This window comes from Triturus cristatus, chromosome 4_1, assembly GCF_964204655.1.
Source record: "Triturus cristatus chromosome 4_1, aTriCri1.1, whole genome shotgun sequence".
Taxonomy (NCBI): Eukaryota; Metazoa; Chordata; class Amphibia; order Caudata; family Salamandridae; genus Triturus; species Triturus cristatus.
Genome location: NC_140585.1, coordinates 795,269,376 through 795,287,867, shown reverse-complemented (window position 1 = coordinate 795,287,867; position 18,492 = coordinate 795,269,376). Strand labels below are relative to the sequence as shown.

At 46.2% G+C, this 18,492-nt stretch overlaps 1 protein-coding gene across 1 annotated transcript in view; it reads right to left on the bottom strand.

The window, feature by feature from the left end:
* Positions 1–18,492, bottom strand: part of LOC146855554 (uncharacterized) — a 421,570-nt gene that overhangs the window by 280,655 nt on the left and 122,423 nt on the right. Inside the window, exon 9 of the mRNA XM_085653381.1 lies at positions 1,706–1,855. Within this exon, the coding sequence (XP_085509507.1) occupies positions 1,706–1,855 (150 nt within the window). The remainder of the gene's footprint in view (positions 1–1,705; positions 1,856–18,492) is intronic.

The window sequence follows — 18,492 nt, the reverse complement described above, 5'->3', positions numbered from 1 at the left end:
CATCCTACATGGGACAGCTGGGTAGTCACAAGCTAGCAAAACTCCTCAGCACAAGGGTTAAAATCTGTGCAAGGCAGTTTCATCTCATCACACACGTGTGGGTGCAAGCAACGGCACACCAAGATGAAATGCACCCAGCAGTATGAAAAACACAATGATAGTACAAAACAGTTGACATTGCATGGTAGCACATGTAACCCATAGCGCTCTAAAGCCACAAGCCTGGCATCAAACGCTACATTGTGCATTGGAATGTAGCACTAGCTCTAGGATACTCCTAAGGGAGCAAGTTTTGTTGCGCTTTATAAGAACCCATAACATAACATTTAAAATTCGTCATCATTATTGAAACTGATCAAAATCTTTATGCTTATTTCCCTTAACATTGTCTTTAAATACTGCAATATCCACGCAAAAAGATAATGGCAGAAACAAGAGGCACACATGGATAAGAAAAGGCAATCCATAATGAGTTAACAGGAGATGTTGTCAATAATTAATTGAATGGTACTCATCACATCCATCTCAGGTGGATGAAAGGCTGAGGTCCGACTATGATTTATAAAAAATAAGACCCACAGTTTGTACACAGTACTCTGCAGGTGGTACATTAACCCACTGAGTTATCTTGCTAGTGATTAATGCAGTCTCGGATGCCGGTTTATATGGCCAAGTTTTCCACAGTGTTATATGGACACTCACTAGCAGATATCAGTTCCTAACAGTTCATGGCCAATGAATGCATCACACTATCAGTCGCACCTGAAGAGACATTCAACAAGGATACAGGCATTCACATACTGTTGGGCTGCCGTTTATATGGTATGACGTTTTGGTATGGGGGTATGAAGTGCTACATAACTTAAATGATATTATTATACTTAGTAGTGCTAGTAACACTAGTAGTGGTACTAGAGTTATCATCAATAAGTTGAAACATTGCATAAGCTATTTAATCAAATGTGGAAAATCATTTTCTTGATTCGCTGTTGTCTTTCTATCTCGAAAGGTTCAGCTGCGCCTCAACAACTTTCTTTTAATACAGGCGATGCTAACAGTTTCGGAATGAGTCATAATCAGCATTCATCACCTGATGAAAACTGCACGGTCAACAGTACAGTAGGTCACGCGGACCTATATCTGTGCATGTAACATAGCCCAAGCTGGCAGCTGTATGATACCCTCTCTCGGATGTTGGACGCTGAATGCAAGGTCAGGCGACCACTCCGGCTGCACCAGCTAAACTAAATGCCAGACCTGTGGCTCGTCGAGCTGCTGTGGGAGCTTAGACAGGGACCACCAGACAAGATCTTCTAAAGCCCAGCAAACTTCAAAAATGAGCCTTCAACCGAGTATCTGAATATGGGGCAGCTCATCTCAAAATGTATCCACCGGCTAATCACTGAATATTACACACTAGGCATCAGATGTCACCGCTGTCCGAATATAAGAGGTGAAAATAAGAGAAGAGGTGTATCATCAACCAACTGCAGAGGCATCTGTGCATCTCAAGAAGTGCTTGTCATCCGAGAACCCCAAACTGACAATTCCGGCTCCTCTTCTTCCTCGGATTAGTAAACTAAGGTCCCCCACTTCAGGTCTTTTAGTCAGTTTTTGGTGGAGTGTGCAGTCCTGATTTAATTCTTAGACCTGCAGAAAAGAAGGACTGTTGTTAAAGGCACAGACACCTGGGTGTTATATTTACCTGTTGGGAAGACAAACACTGCCCAGTCCAAAGGGCGTGAAGGTGCCAAGCATTGGGTGTTCTGGAGAGTTGCCGTATATGTTGGTGTACAGACCCCCACACGCGAGCCCAGAATAGCTCTGGCATACGGCAAGACGTCCCGATGGATAGCTAGGGTGAAAGTCAAGGAATTTACTAGCAGACAGATGTGCCAAACCCGCCTCTTTGAACCTACTGTATTACCTTTATCCAGCGGCGTACCAGCAACAGATGCTCCAATACCATATACCCACCTGGGCCCATAAACACACATACACACAGTCTAGTAACACTGCTGGAGTCAAAGTTGAATGTTTCTGACTTCAAAATTTGTTTCTTTTCATTCCTAACTAATCTTTTCACTGATCAAAAAGTTCTTTCCTCTGGTCGATGGACCATTAGTTGAACTAGTTGATGGTGAAATGACATTAACAATTTCTCTTAGTACCAATGAAATAACCACAGACTCGGGAAAATTTTAAATCTTTATCTAAATAAATGTGCATGTGAAACCACCTCAAAGTACAGTACAGTCGTTGTCACTCATAGGAGAGAAGATTCAATTAATCAATCATCAAACACATACTTTACACTTGCAATGACTTATACACAGAAAGGAGAGGACAGAGAGAAAAAGACATCTGCACATTCACGGAAATAATATTTACCTAGGATGGTGTGAAAACCAACCCCCTGGCCAAAGGGCTGGTAAGGGTCCCTCGGAAAGGATCAGGCGACAAAGGCTTCAGGACAGGATTCAGGACAGGATAGATGACCTTTCTAACACCAACGCTTACGTAGCACCCCTCTCTGACACTCTCTTCCTCCTTGAGATTCTTCCGCGATCTTCTTCTAAAATTAATTTAAGATAGATGGTTCTGCATTCGATTCTTCAACCAGCATCTCTCGTCACTCCGACAGCATCCCGAGCTATGCAGCATTCAGCAAATCTCCGTCTGACTAACAAACTAAGACCACCTCAATTATACCTTTCAATATTCATGTACCAGCCATTAATGTTTCAATATCGTAAAAATACTCACTCTGATTGGACAGGCTAAGGGGGGGGGAGATCATCACACCATGCTTATATGTCATCTTAGTCTATTAACCCGCTGTTCATAAATCCAACCCCTTAATTTTTATTCCAAAACTTTATTCCCACCTGTAGTCACATCTTATTAGAAACATTTGTTTAAAATTGTCGTGAACGTCCATTCATCCAGAGGTCTTCAGTGCTTGTTCCCAGGGTATGTAACTTTTGTGTCCTTGGATCGCATTCAAGTGTATCGTCACTCTTCCTCCTCAATCTCACCAGGCATGCGCAGAGGTCACATGTCTAATAAAATCTGGACTCATGCGAGAGGCCCAAATGCGCACTAATAAGAAAGTCAGAAAGACAAATATTATTTTCAAGAATAAATGGTTTCACTGTATACCACCAATCTCTACTCTAATCCCATTTACATACTAATGCTTTCCCCGCATTAGCATTAGTAAAATAGCTTGGTTTAATTTCAGCAAAGCAGATGCCGTGCATGTGAGCTTTAAATCTGCCATTTTAGTATTTTCTGCTCATGTGCAAGAATTTCCCTCCAAGTGACAGCACGTCATACTGCGTAGATGCAGTTGACGCATGCGCAATAAAGATTTCCGGTTAGCAGCCATTTTAGAACTTCGCTCGAGTTACTTATGTTAGTAAACACATATGCAAGCTTCTCTGACCCTTATTTTTGATGTAGTGCGTATTAGTTTTACACAATACATAATTAATACAATGTTAGGGAGTTAAATGAGAGGATTGCTTCCGAGCAAGCTTCTTTTCTACGAGTCCTTGCTCCATCAACCTGATCAATGCTCAGGGATGTAGCACTAAGCATAGGCCGAAGGTGGGAAAGCAAACAGGTAACTTGCACTTTCAATCTTTTTTTCTTAAAGATGGAAAGCAGAGGGTGCAATACAAATAAAGTCTCTTCTTCACTGCTTAAGGGAGTTCATTTTTGGATTCTTATCTTTGTAGTATTTTCACATAATTCCAAGTTTATTCTCACACTTCCCAATATAGTTTGTGGGAATACAATCTCTTTATTTTGTAGGAATTAATCGGGATAGCCACATTATAGAACAGGTATGCAGTTTGGATACTTTATTTTATACAGTTCATTTTTCAGGCAAAAGCAAGGAGAATCTCCCAATGACTCTGTGCTTCGATTCAAGGTCAGCGAATAAACCCAAAGAGAATCCCCTGTGGCAAGAAGTGTGCAAAGGCATTAATGTCTGTGATCTGCCTGCAATCTAAGCCTTTCCAAGTGAAGTGAAAGGATGCAGCAGAGGTAAGAAGCAGATGGGGACAGCAGGTGGGGATCTATATGTAACTGACAGCATAACAACCCCCAATCAGGTAGTGGGAAGTAGTTATAGGCCAATGACTCTATGAAATAACAGCTCATTAAGCCAGCTCGGATGACTCAGCAGACTAATGCATCTACTGCAAGGGTCTATGTTTGACCCAAAGGTCACATTCGATTCCCAAAAGGTCCACTCATTCTTTTACCCACCTCATGTCATATAGTAGGGTCAGACTGGCCTGTAGGGCAATTAGGCGGTGCCCAATGAGATGGTCTGACAGGTGAGTGTGTGAATCGGTTTCTTTGGCTGCTTATGGGCTTGTTTTGTGACCTGCTGGGCCAATTTTTACTGCTAATTTCCCTGATATTAAAACAAAAATAACCTGCGGCAAGCGCAAATCTATGCAGCCTTCCATACCTTGCAAACCTTTATACAAATGTCTTTACATGTTCGAAAGTGCCACAATATGCAACCATTGGCCAGTTCTTAGCTATGTAATTTACCAATGGGGGCCATTTTTATTTTGGTACCCAGGCATATTTTCTGTCCCAGTCTGACCCTGCCATAAAGTGGTGCCACTAAGGTGGTTAATGATAACCTTCTGCTACACAGCACCAGGAAAGTCATCAAAATAATTGTGACCTTACAAAAGTCACATGTTTTGATATGTTACTAAAAGAGTTTTATCAGCTTATATCTGAGGTGCATGCCTGAGAACCAAAACAGCAACCCACCAGTTCTGCCTCTAAGTTCTGCGGGCCCTGCCGTGGATCTGCCCAACGCTGCCTCCTTTCAATTCAATGTCTTCCTCAATGACTCAGAAACTTTCCACATCCAACTCACCTACTAAAGCAAGCAGAGGAGAACCCGCCCTGGTTGCATCTGCTTTCTCCCTGTTGCATCAGCCCTGACTCACGCTTCCTTCCAGTTGACTGACATAGACCTGGGCCTTCAGCATCGGTTGCCGCGCCCCTTTCGGCCTAGCAGGTTCTCATAGGCATTGACTCCTGTCCCATGGCCTCAGCTCTCTTACCTCTCACAACATACACCTGACATTTTCATGTATTTCACTAGCTGCACGCCCCCTCAACTTCCACTACAGCATAAGCAGCCTGGAAGCTGTGCAGCAACATAAACTCTATGGAAATGGGAGGGCGAAGGGAAGAGCTTGGGGGTAGAGCCAGAGGCAGAAGCAAAGGATGCAAGTGGCCCACGTCACACTCAGTCTCTGCAGCTACAGAACATTTGGCAGGCAGGCAGGTAATAGTAGTTATTGCCCACAGAGCAAGGCTACCGATAGCTGAGCCCCATGGAAAGCTCTTTTGTGGGTTCTACCTTCCAAAAACACCCTCAGAAGAGAGCCAATAACCTTTACGGCGACAGTCAACAAATGAGAACACGGAATAGTTTCCAAATGCAGTTACGTAGCATCTTTAGGTATTATGACCAGTCAACATACACAGTGTATGTGAGATGACCATGTGCTTATGATATGCGCTTCTCCAACTAAAGGCAGACAATGGATCCTCCAATGGCTAAGGCGGGATGACAGTGCTGGAGCGGGTTATGCACATTTTTGTATACCCACCCCATTTTGCATGTCATTTTATTAATCAGATTAATTAATTAATTATAATCGTACTAATGGTTTGGAGTGATATGAAAATAACTAACCAACCTTATTAATGACCGAAATACACGTGGGATTTGCATCTGCATGGCCTAATTAATGACGTGAACTAAATTCCGTACGCATATTAATGATAGATTAATAGAATGTTGCATGATATATTTTGCTTTAGTGGTGTAATTGTGATTCGTGCTTTATTTTGTAAGTATAAATCGCATTGAGTGTTGATTTTGCTAGATAAATACACACACATATGGGTATTAGCGAGGGAATAACATTTAATTAGTCATTTCTATGTATTAATTACGTTTTTGTGTTTCTTTGCTTAAGTTGACCATTTCGAGTCAATCAATCAATCAATCATGACATTTGTATAGCGCGCTACTCACCCGAAGGGTCTCAAGGCGCTTGGGGTAGGGGGGGTCCGCTACTGCTCGAACAGCCAGGTTTTCAGTTGCTTCCTGAAGGAGAGGTGGTCTGAGGTCAGGCGGAGGTGGATGGGGAGGGAGTTCCAAGTCTTGGCTGCCAGGAAGGAGAAGGATCTTCCTCCCGTGGTGGCTCTTCGGATGCGTGGAATGGAGGCGAGGGCGAGGCTGGTCGATCGTAGCTGGCGAGTGGGAGCGTAGAAGGTCAGGCGGTTGTTGAGGTACCTGGGTCCCAGGTTGTGGAGGGCTTTGTGTGCGTGGGTGAGGAGTCGGAACGTGATTCTTTTGCTGACGGGGAGCCAGTGCAGGTTTCTCAGGTGTCCGGAGATGTGGCTGTGTCGGGGGATGTCCAGGATGAGTCGTGCTGAGGCGTTCTGGATGCGTTGGAGTCTTTTCTGCAGTTTGGCTGTGGTTCCGGCGTAGAGGGTGTTTCCGTAGTCCAGTCGGCTGGTGACGAGTGCCTGGGTGACCGTCTTCCTGGTTTCGGTGGGGATCCATCGGAAGATCTTTCGGAGCATGCGTAGGATGTTGAAGCATGACGAGGAGACGGCGTTGACTTGTCTGGTCATCGAGAGGGAGGAGTCCAGTATGAAGTCCAGGTTGCGTGCGTGGTCCTTTGGTTTGGGTGCGCTGCCCAGAGCCGGGGGCCACCAGGAGTCGTCCCAGGCGGAGGGTGATGATCCCAGGATGAGGACTTCCGTCTTGTCTGAATTCAGTTTCAGGCGGCTGTTCTTCATTCACTCGGCTACGTCTTTCATGCCTTCGTGTAGGTTGGTTCTGGCGGTGGCGGGGTCGTTGGTGAGGGAGAGGATCAGCTGGGTGTCGTTGGCGTAGGAGATGATGTTGAGGTTGTGTTGGCGTGCGATGGCCGCGAGGGGGCTCATGTAGATGTTGAAGAGGGTGGGGCTGAGGGATGATCCTTGTGGTACGCCGCAGATGACTTCGGAGGCCTCGGATCTGAACGGGGGGAGGCGGACTCTCTGGGTTCTTCCGGTGAGGAACGAGATGATCCATTCCAGTGCCTTCTCTTGGATTCCGATGTTGTTGAGGCGCTGCACTACGGTGTGGTGGCAGACAGTGTCGAACGCTGCAGAGAGGTCCAGGAGGATGAGGGCCGCTGTTTCCCCGTTGTCGAGTAGGGCACGGATGTCGTCAGTGGCTGCGATGAGGGCGGTCTCTGTGCTGTGGTTGGCTCGGAAGCCGGATTGCGAGTGGTCGAGGGATCCGTTCGTCTCGAGGAAGGTGGCCAGCTGTCTGTTGACGGTCTTCTCAATGACTTTGGCAGGAAAAGGGAGGAGCGAGATGGGGCAGTAGTTTTTGAGGTCGGTGGGGTCCGCAGATGATTTCTTCAGCAAAGCGCTGAGTTCGGCATGCTTCCAGCTCTCCGGGAAGGTGGCGGTGTTGAAGGAGCAGTTGATGATGTCCCGGAGATGGGGTGCAATGACGGAGTCGGCCTTGTTGAAGATGTGGTGGGGGCAAGGGTCGGTTGTTGAACCGGAGTGGATGGTGTTCATCGTGCGGATGGTGTCTTCGGTGCTGATCGGGGTCCAGGTGCGGAGGGTGTTGGTGGGGGGCGTCGGTTCGGTGGTAGGGTGCGTGGGCTGTGTGCTGAAGCTGTTGTGTATGTCTGCGATCTTGTTGTGGAAGAACAAGGCGAGTGAGTTGCAGAGGTCTTGCGAGGGAGTGATGTCGTTGTTTCCGGCGCTGGGGTTGGAGAGCTCTTTGATGATGCTGAAGAGTTCCTTGCTGTTGTGGGCGTTGTTGTCTAGTCGTTCCTTGAATGCTGTCTTCTTGGTGGTGTGGATCAGCTGGTGGTGTTTGCGGGTGGCGTGCTCGAGGGTGGTCATGTTGTCTGTAGTTGGGTCGATGCGCCAAGCTTTCTCGAGGGCGCAGCAGTTCCTCTTGGAGCTCTTGAGTTCGTCGGTGAACCAGGGGGCTTTCTTGCTGCCGGGTCTGCTGGGGGGGGTCTTCAGTGGAGCCAGGTCATCTGCGCAGATGGTGATCCACTGTGTGAGGTTGTCGGCTGCTTGGCTGGGGTTTGTTGATCTGGCGGGGGTGATCAGGGTCAGGGATGTGGTGAGCTGGTCGTCGGTGATCTTGTTCCAGCTCCGGCGGGGAACCTGTTGTGGGTGGTGGTGGGTCGTGGTCTTTCGGAAGCTGAAGTGGACGCAGTTGTGGTCTGTCCAGTGAAGTCCGGTAGCGTGGCTGAAGGAGATGTACTTGCTGGATGAGAAGACGGGGTCAAGCGTGTGTCCGGCGTAGTGGGTGGGGGTGGTCACCAGTTGCTTGAGTCCGAGGTTGGCGAGGTTGTCCAGCAGGGTGGTGGTGTTGCTGTCGTTGTTGTTCTCCAGGTGGAAGTTGAGGTCCCCAAGGAGGATGTAGTCGGCAGAGGGGAGGGCGTGCGGGCTGATGAAGTCTGCGATGTCTTCACTGAAGTGTGTGCGGGGTCCAGGGGGTCTGTAGATGAGGGTGCCTCTGAGGGAGGTCTTGGGGTCGGTGTGGATCTGGAAGTGCAGGTGTTCGGTGGCTGTGAGGGTGTCGTCTGTGTTGGTCGTGATGCGGATGGTGTTTCTGTGGACGATGGCGATGCCTCCTCCGGTCTGGTTGACGCGGTCCCTCCGGGTGATCTTGTAACCGTTTGGGATGGCGATGGCGATGTCGGGCGCTGAGGAGGTGTTCATCCAGGTTTCCGTGAGGAAGGCGACGTCTGGAGATGTAGAGTCGAGCAGGTTCCAGAGTTCCACGGCGTGTCTGTGGACGGAGCGGGTGTTGAGCAGGATGCACTTCAGATGGTTGCTGCTGGGCGTTGGCTTGGCGGGTGCTGCGCAGGTCTGGAGGCAGGTGAGCTTGCAGGATCGGCAGGTGAAGGGTCCGTGGGTGCGTCTCGGGGTGGCTTGGTAGCAGCCGGGGCTCCGGCCGGCGTTGAGTGCGTTGAGGGTGGCGGCGTCGTACGTTAGGCGGATGGGCTGGAATCTGCGGGGGCCAGGGGTCCTGGCACTGGGCGCGATCCAGGCGTGGACGGGCGCAGACGGGCTTGCCTTTGGCGCGCCTTCGGCACACAATCGGCGCATCCGCTGCGCGTGAACGCTGCGCGCACGCGTGGTCTCCATTTAAGGCAAAGTGGGAGGGAGGGGCAGCTGGGAGGCAGGAGCGGGGAGGGCACAGAAGAAAAGGGGTCGGGGCCGCGATGTACGGCGGCGGAAAGCGGGGTCACAGGGAACAGGGGCTAGAGTACAACAGGAATACACGGAGCAAAACAAAAACAGGGGCAATCCAGACAACAAGTGGAAAAATAAAACACAGGGCACAGCACTTATCAAAAACGGCAACGATCATCAGCGAGCGAGGGAGGGGGCACACAGACACACCTGGAGGGCCGTGCGGCGCGAGGGTGTCCTGAGGACAGGTCACACTCACCTGCGCCGCGCGGTCTCCATTTAAGGACAAGTGGGAGGGAGGGGCAGCTGGGAGGCGGGGAGGGCACAGAAGAAAAGGGGGCGGGGCCGCGATGTACGGCGGCGGGAAGCGGGGAGCGGGGGTCACAGGGAACAGGGGCTAGAGTACAACAGGAATACACGGAGCAAAACAAAAACAGGGGCAATCCAGACAACAAGTGGAAAAATAAAACACAGGGCACAGCACTTATCAAAAACGGCAACGATCAGCAGCGAGCGAGGGAGGGGGCACACACACACAGCTGGAGGGCCGTGCGGCGCGGGGGTGTCCTGAGGACAGGTCACACTCACCTGCGCCGCGCGGTCTCCATTTAAGGACAAGTGGGAGGGAGGGGCAGCTGGGAGGCGGGGAGGGCACAGAAGAAAAGGGGGCGGGGCCGCGATGTACGGCGGCGGGGAGCGGGGGTCACAGGGAACAGGGGCTAGAGTACAACAGGAATACACGGAGCAAAACAAAAACAGGGGCAATCCAGACAACAAGTGGAAAAAATAAAACACAGGGCACAGCACTTATCAAAAACGGCAATGATCAGCAGCGAGCGAGGGAGGGGGCACACAGACACAGCTGGAGGGCCGTGCGGCACGGGGGTGTCCTGAGGCTGACTCCTGTATCCGATGAAACCGGCTCCATTGCTCAAAGTTCGGGGTGAAGTGCGCATGCGTCACCGCTAGCAACTGTGGCCTGGACCTGACCCCAGATGAACATGTACCTTTCAAGGACAGTCTGGGACGCCGTCCAAATATTCCAAACAAAGACTGTTGTGTGAACCGGAACTGACAAGGGTCATAACCCAAAAGACACTTTTGTGAGAAACCAAAAGGAAGATCCCCGATTGTCCAATCAGCGAACTCGGATGCCCAAACTTTGATACATTCTGATATTGATTTTACTATAAATTATGATAGAATAGAGAGGTGTTTAGCGCGCTTTTCGATCTCCTGATGATATGCTGACGGAGAGGACGGTCACACTGCAGGACAGCTGTTAGCCTAAATCTCTGACGGACTGAATTAATGCCCAAATTCCTGATGAACTTAACCTGCTAAGTTAATGGGCATAAAAGTGCGAGACTACCAGATTTGACATAGAGGACGACTTTAGCCAGAATAGGTAAATATGAATGGCAACTTGATAAAATGAATGATTTAATCTGCAATATTAATATAAATTTGGATTTGAACATCTACAGAAATGAGTCTGGTTGTTTATTCATTGAAATGTGTTAATGTAAAGGTTAATTAGAGAATTAGGATTTCACTAAAACTACAACTAACAGATCCGTCCCGGTTAGGAGGATAATACCAAATGTGGAATATAGGGCCTAATGAGTATGAGAATGGTTTGTAGGTGTGTTGCTCACTAGGGTAAAGTGGTATCTTCCTCCCTCATTATTCAGCGTTTGGAAGGATAAATCGCCTCTCGCACGGACTAATGGTAAGAGTGCGTTGGTGTTATGGGCCCCACCAGCGAATATATAGATAGTGTGTGTGTGTGAGATCTTTTAGTCCGTGGCAGTAGGGAGGGATTTTGCACTCCGCGCTGCATCAGTTTTTCTGGTAGCAGAATGATGGTTTGTTATTGTTTGGTTTAGTGATTAGTGCTTGTACATTGCATATTGATTTTGGTTATTGATTGGTATTGATTTATGTACTAACACTCTATGTTGAGTTACGTTGGGTTTAATGTTGTTGGCACGGCTTCTGGGATGTAGGAAGTCGGAAGTTTGTAACGGTTCCGTAGTAGAACAGAGGTAAGCGCTGCTCTTGGGAAAGATGGAATTGTTGTTGGCCTGTAGGTACACAGGGGAAACATGTGACAATTGAAGTTGCACGGCGCATTGTCTGGGTTCGATTCGGTGACATCGCCGTGTGTTGCCATTAGAGACAATTTCTGTGTGAGAGAAGTGTGTATGATAGCGAAGGTTACCTGTGAAGTTCTGGTCTTAGGTCCCAGGGATCCAACTGGCATTCCGATAACGCTTATCACTGGAAAGGTAATAGGTACTCTCTGAGCTTGTTAGAAGGACAAAGGAGAGGTAAGCGCTGCTTTGTTAACGTATGTCATAATTCTGTAGTAGGACAGACTGTTCACTGTTCTCGGGAAAGACAGGATTCTGTGCGAATGTACTACATTTTCTGGTGTGAACGGGTGTGAATGTATAGGCATTTGGGTTGATTGCGAAACTCTGGGTTTATTTCTCAGGAGCATTGGGTCTCCAACTATGTGACTTAAATACTAGAGAAACAATTAGCTAATGCTTGTTAGAAGGGTGAAGTAGAGGGATGTGCTACTTTATCAACGGAAGTAACGATTCCATAGTAGGGCAGAGGTAAGCGCTGTTCTCGGGAAAGACGGAATTCTCGTGAGAAAGGTCTTTTTGCTGTTCTTTGGTTAGCGAAGCGGACAATGGAGATGTTTCTATGTTGTTACTAACAGAAGTGTAGAAAATTGAAACAAAAACTTACTGAGCGGATTTGTAAAGGAGGGGTAGACAGAAGCAGGAGCATGAGCTGCTGCAGCGGCTGCTGACGTCAGAACGACCGCGCTGGGATTGGACAGTCGGTCAGAACTGTGAAACGCCCCGGATTGGTGCGTTGGTGTACGCCGCACTAGGATTGGAGAAGAAACAGGGTGACGTAGACGCTCCTTATTGGTGCGTTAGTGGGAGTCGCGCTAGGATTCGAGGACTGTGACAGTGACGTGGACGCTCTGAATAGGTGCGTTAGTGTGAAGTCGCGCTGTGATTGGATAGATTAGCGGTACAGTTGTAAGAGGGACTAGCGTTGTGCGAAAGACAAGAAAATGTATTACGACCCTCCCAGAAAAGGAGAAAAAGACCTGGTTAGGGAGAATTAAGAAGTGGTTTAAGAAAGACAAACCAGTTAAGACTAGGGAAGGACAGTTACTTCCTCCACCAAAAACCCCTGCATCCTTTATGATTGCGAAATATGGGTATCATACTTGTATTTGGTTGGATAACTGGGTGAGATACACCAAGGACGACAGAGTACTAGCTTTTCCAGAGCATGGTTCATTTAATTTGGCTGTTTTAAGAAACTTAAGGGAAAGAATGACGAATTTAGAGCCAAGACCTAGACCGACACAGTTTGAGGCTTTGACCGAATGGGAAGACGAAATGCATGAACGAGAAAGAAACAGAAGTGGTAGAGGATATAGGTACTGGTTTGGAAGACCATACGGACATGAAACACATAGTGATCGAATGAAAAGATGGCGAGATGCGAGCATGACTGAGGGTGTGTTCCCTGTAAGAACTGTAGGAGAGAATGAAGGTCGAAAGTGTGCGGAAAAGAGGCATAATTTGGAGTCGAGAGGGTATGGAGCGAATGAGTCTGAGGATGATGTTCTTGATGATATGTTTTATAAAAATCCACCACCGTATAGATCAGAACCAGAAATGTTAACTCCAAGTGCTCCAATGAGAGAAACAGTGCGAATTATAAAATCGGAACCAGAATCGCTAAGCTTGAGTAAAAACAGTGGTACCGGGGAAGTAGAAAAGAGATCAGAAGGAAGAACAGATGGAGAAAATTCTGTAGAATTAGCAAAAACAACCCTGGAATTAACTGAGAAAATAAGAGAATTGACCAAGAATCTAGAAGCAGTAACTGTTCCAGTAACAATAGTTCCAGTAATGCCCATTTTTGAAAAACAGAAGGACAGTGAGCATTGTTTGACAGTCCCTTACAGAAATAGCAACTCTGTAGAACAACCAAAAGTGAGACATAATGAGAATCCATGGAAGCAAACTATGAGTGTAATGGAACCAAATATTACAAATAATCCATTTGTAGATCAGAATTGTACAGAGAGATGTATGACAATGATAGAGACAGTGTCAGAAACACAAAATGATTTTGGACACGGAAGTGTAGAAAAACCAGTAGGACCATCAACAGACGAGTTAAGTGAATGGTTAAGAAGCTTGCAGAAAAAAGACAAAGAATCCCAATCAATTGATGTGGCCAAGCTACGAATGGTATTGGAAGAGTTAATTGTAGGGACTATCCCGACAGAAAAATTGAGAACCTATCAGGATGAAGAATTATTATTTTTGTGCAAAAGTGCAACCTGGAGAGCGAAAAACTTGCATGAAAGGTTAGAAGAAGTAGCAAATGAAATGGGTATTGATATGGAAAAGGTAAAAGCTTTACAGAAACCTTATCGAGTAGAATTCACTGAAAAGGACATTGAGAACATGAACACCACAGGACGAATAGGTCAAATTAAGGACATAATCATTTTGCTGAGAAAATGGGGAGACGTGGATAAATGGAGAAGCAGGTGGTATAGAAAACGCGATGATGCCTCAGATAAGACATTTTCAGCCTTTCCTGTGAGAGAAAAGGAGAAGGTAGTGACAGAGTGCCCTATGAGAGAGATTCCTGGAGGAGGATATGTACATGTCCCATGGACGAGACATGATATTTTGTCATTTACGAATGACTTCCCTCGACTACGCGAAAAGCCCGTCGAGTGGTACAGACAGGTAGACAGATTTGTAAAATTGTCTAAAGTACTATGGATTGATTTGAATAGTCTGTTTGATATAATAGTACCAGCAGACCTATGGTCAGAGTGTAAATTAATGATAAATTGGCCAACCAAGGAATGCCCTAGGGATCCTAAAACAGGAGCATCAGACCCTGAGGTAATGAAGAAGTATGAGCAGGTTATGGTATTTTTGAAAAATAAAGTGCCCCCCAAAGAAACAGACTGGGTAAAAAATTGATTGAACACACCAGGAAAGTAAAGAGTCAGTACATGCGTACTATGAGAGGCTAATACAAGCTTTTAAGCAGTTTAGCGGAGACGAGAATCTGAGTGAAAAGGATTTGAGCCATTTTGTATACAGATTTGTATATGGTTTACGACCAGAAATTGGTGATATGATTAAACAGCATACGGTAGATTGGCAAAACAAGAAAATAGATGAAGTATTGAGACATGCTAAATACTTCAGTGATGAAATTGAAGCAAAACAGCTAAAGTTAAAGGAGAAGGCAATGTGGGAACAGGTAAAAGTAGCGGAGAGACAGGAAGCACAATTGGTGGAACAAACAGGGACCAAGCCAAAATGTAATAATGGGAAGTACAAAGGGAACATTGAAGAAGCTAAAAAGAAATTTCCGTGTCATAATTGCGGCAGGATAGGGCATTGGAAATCCGAGTGTAAGTTTCCTCCGAGTACTAACAATGAAAATCCATCATTGAACCCACAGGTGCAGCATGAGGTGGGTGGTCAACTGCAGCAACAGCAGCAAGTTGTTCCCCCACAGAATCAGGTGCCAAAGCCGCCTTTTCCACAGAGCAGAAACACACAGAAGTATAGTAGTGAATCGGGATTCTACAATGAAGAACAGGTAAATAAACTGCCGCGCGCTAGCGCTGTCTCGCAGTATTGGCTGCAACGTGATGAGAGTGACGCAGAAGAGAGCTATTGACGGTGCCGAAGGGAGGAAGAAGAGTGCGTACTTGGCGCAACTCTAGAAGTAGACCAGACAGGACCTTTTGTAGATGGGAGGGTTAATGATGAAAATATTACTTTCCTAGTGGATACTGGTGCTACTCGATCAACTGTTAGATCAGCCTATGTTAAGAATCTTCCTCTCTCGGATGAAACGATCCAAGTAGTTGGTGTGTCCAACAGGCAAATTAAGACCTATCTTACAGAACCAGTGAAAGTTAGCATAGGGACATTTTCAGAAATGCACCGATTTGTGGTGTGTAACACCAGTCCTGTGAATTTATTAGGTAGGGACCTGTTGTGCAAAATGAATTGCACTATATTTTGTACTCCGGATGGAATAGCTTTTGAAACGCCAGATGATGATGTATTGTATAAGATGACCCGAGCTAACAGAGAAAGTGAAGTTACTGAAACATATGCTGTATTCAACCCTGATGAATTACCAAAAGAACTGAGAAACTCTGTAAAAGCAGAGGTTTGGGATTTCACTGGAGAAGATGTAGGATTGATGAGAAATGTAGACCCAGTTAAAATAACTGTAAAAGAAGGAGTAACATATCCAAATGTTCCACAGTACAGATTGACACCTGAAATAATTGAAGGTGTAACTCCTGTAATAGAGAAAATGATCAGACAAGGAATCTTGAGAGAAATAATGAGTAGTCAATGTAATTTACCAATAATGGGACTGAAAAAGCCTAATGGGAAATTTAGGATAGTGCAAGATTTGAGAAAGGTGAACAAAATGGTGGTATCATGTTGTCCCATTGTACCAAATCCATCAGTGATTTTGTATCAGATTCCCCATGATGCAGAATGGTACACAGTAATTGATCTATGTCATGCTTTCTTTTCCATCCCATTGCACCATGACAGTCAGCAAATTTTTGCATTTCGGTTTGGTGAGCGTAATTTGGCATGGTGCCGAATTCCACAGGGGTATACAGAGGGCCCCTCAATATTCAATCAGTTGTTAAAGAGATCTTTGGAGAGTCTAGAAATGCCAGAAAATTCTGTACTGGTACAATATATTGACGACCTTTTGGTGGCGTCAAAAACACGTGAAGCCTGTGAGGTAGATACAATAGCCTTACTGAATCATTTGGCAGATGGAGGACTTAAAGTGTCACCTGCAAAACTACAGTTTTGTAAAAAGGAAGTGCAGTATCTGGGACACAACATTGAGAAAGGACTAAGGAAAATAACCATAGACAGAATCAGAATAATAAAAGGAATGAGAGCTCCCATGACTCAAAGAGAAGTAGAATGTTTTGGGGAATGGTAGGGTACTGCCGTCAGTGGATAGGGAACTTCTCCTTCATTGCAAAGCCTTTGGTGCGATTGACGAGAAGTGATGTAAAATACCCCCTTGAATTAAGCAGGGAAGAATTGGCAGCATTAAGACAATTGAGAGATGGTTTGTGTGAAGCACCTGCATTAGGCATGCCTGACTATGAAAAGGAATTTGAGTTGTACTGCAGTGAGAGAAATGGATGTGCACTTTCTGTGTTGACCCAGAAACATGGAAAATTGAGAAGGCCAATTGCATATTTTTCATCAATGCTAGATCCAGTAGCTGTAGGTTTACCTGAATGTTTAAAAGCGGTGGCTGCAACATGTCGAAGTTTGGAGCAGAGTGAAGGAATTGTGATGGGTTATCCATTGAAAGTGTTTGTACCCCATGATGTAGCAATTCTGCTAACAAGGAGTCGTACTCAGTATATGACACACAGTCGGCTGACTAAGTATGAGAAGGTCATATTAGGAGCAACTAATGTGAGTCTTGCAAGATGTGTGAATGTGAATCCAGCAACATTGTTGCCTGATAATGAGATTGTGGAGGTAAGAGATGAAGTTGATCATGATTGTCTGGATGTACTTGATTTCTGTACCAAACAACGACCAGATATAAAAGATGTACCTTTGACAGAAAGTGATTTTGTGATGTTCGTTGATGGGTCATGTTTGAGAACAGATGAAGGAGTGCTGAGTGCAGCGTATGCAGTATGCACAGTTGCAGCAGTAATTGAAGCCTCATATTTGAAAGGAGTGAAATCAGCCCAGGTAGCTGAACTTGTGGCTTTGACTAGAGCATGCAAGATTGGGAAGAGTGTGAGAGTGACTGTGATAACTGACAGCCAGTATGGCTTTGGAGTTGTCCACGACTTTGGCCAACTATGGCTGCAAAGAGGTTTCCTGACCTCGAGTGGAACTCCCATTAAGAATGCAGAAGTGGTTGGAAAATTGCTTGAGGCGATACAGCTGCCTAAACAATTGGCTGTTGTAAAGTGTGCTGCACATAGTCAAGGTGGTGATTACATTGCCACCGGGAACAGGTACGCCAATGACATGGTGCAGTATTGTGCACGAAATCAGAATACGGTCAATCGGGCTAAGGAAAGAGAAATATCTTCTTGCTCATTGATGTTCACTAACATTGTGGGAATTTGGGAAGAGGTAAAACAATTGCAGGATGAGGCAGGAGATGAGGAAATGAGACAGTGGGTAAAAGCAGGATGTGCCCCAAGGGAAAAGGATCATGTGTGGGTCTATCGAGATGGAAGACCAGTTATGCCTGATAGCATGATGTCTACCATGGCACGGATGTATCATGGCCAGGGACATATTGGGAGAGATGCTATGATCAGGTCATTTAAGCAGACCTGGTACAATGCAAAATTCAGACCTGTGGCAGAGAGTCTTTGTCAGAGATGCTTAATATGTCAGCAGTACAATCCTGGCAGGAAGACAGTAGTGAGTCTGGGAACAATAGGTCGAGAAGGAGGGCCTTTCACCAGAATGCAGGTAGATTTCATTGAGATGCCTCCCTGTAACAGATTGAGGTATGTTTTAGTAGTAGTCTGCCTATTCTCCAGGTGGGTGGAAGCATTCCCAACAAGAAGAAATGATGGGTTGACAGTAGCCAAGCTACTGTTGAGAGAATTCATCCCCAGGTTCGGGTTCCCAGTGACAATTGAGTCAGACCGAGGAGGACATTTCCATAATGAGACTGTAGGATTAATTTGTGAAGCATTGAATGTACAACAAAAACTACATTGTGCCTACCGACCAGAGGCTTCTGGTGTGGTTGAACAGATGAATGGTACTATCAAAAATAGAATAGGGAAAATGTGTTTGGCCACAGGTATGAAATGGCCTGATGTCTTGCCTCTTGTACTCATGACAATCAGGGCCATTCCAGACAGAACCACAGGATTGAGTCCTCATGAAATAATCATGGGACGTGCAATGAGACATGTGTTTATACCAGTCAACAAGCTGATGACAATTTCTGATGACATGGTGTTGGAATACTGTAAAGGCCTGGCTGACGCAGTTCATTCTGTGTTTCATCAGTTTGGACCAGATGCCACCACACTTGAAAAGAAGCAAGCCCATGATCTGAGCCCAGGTGACT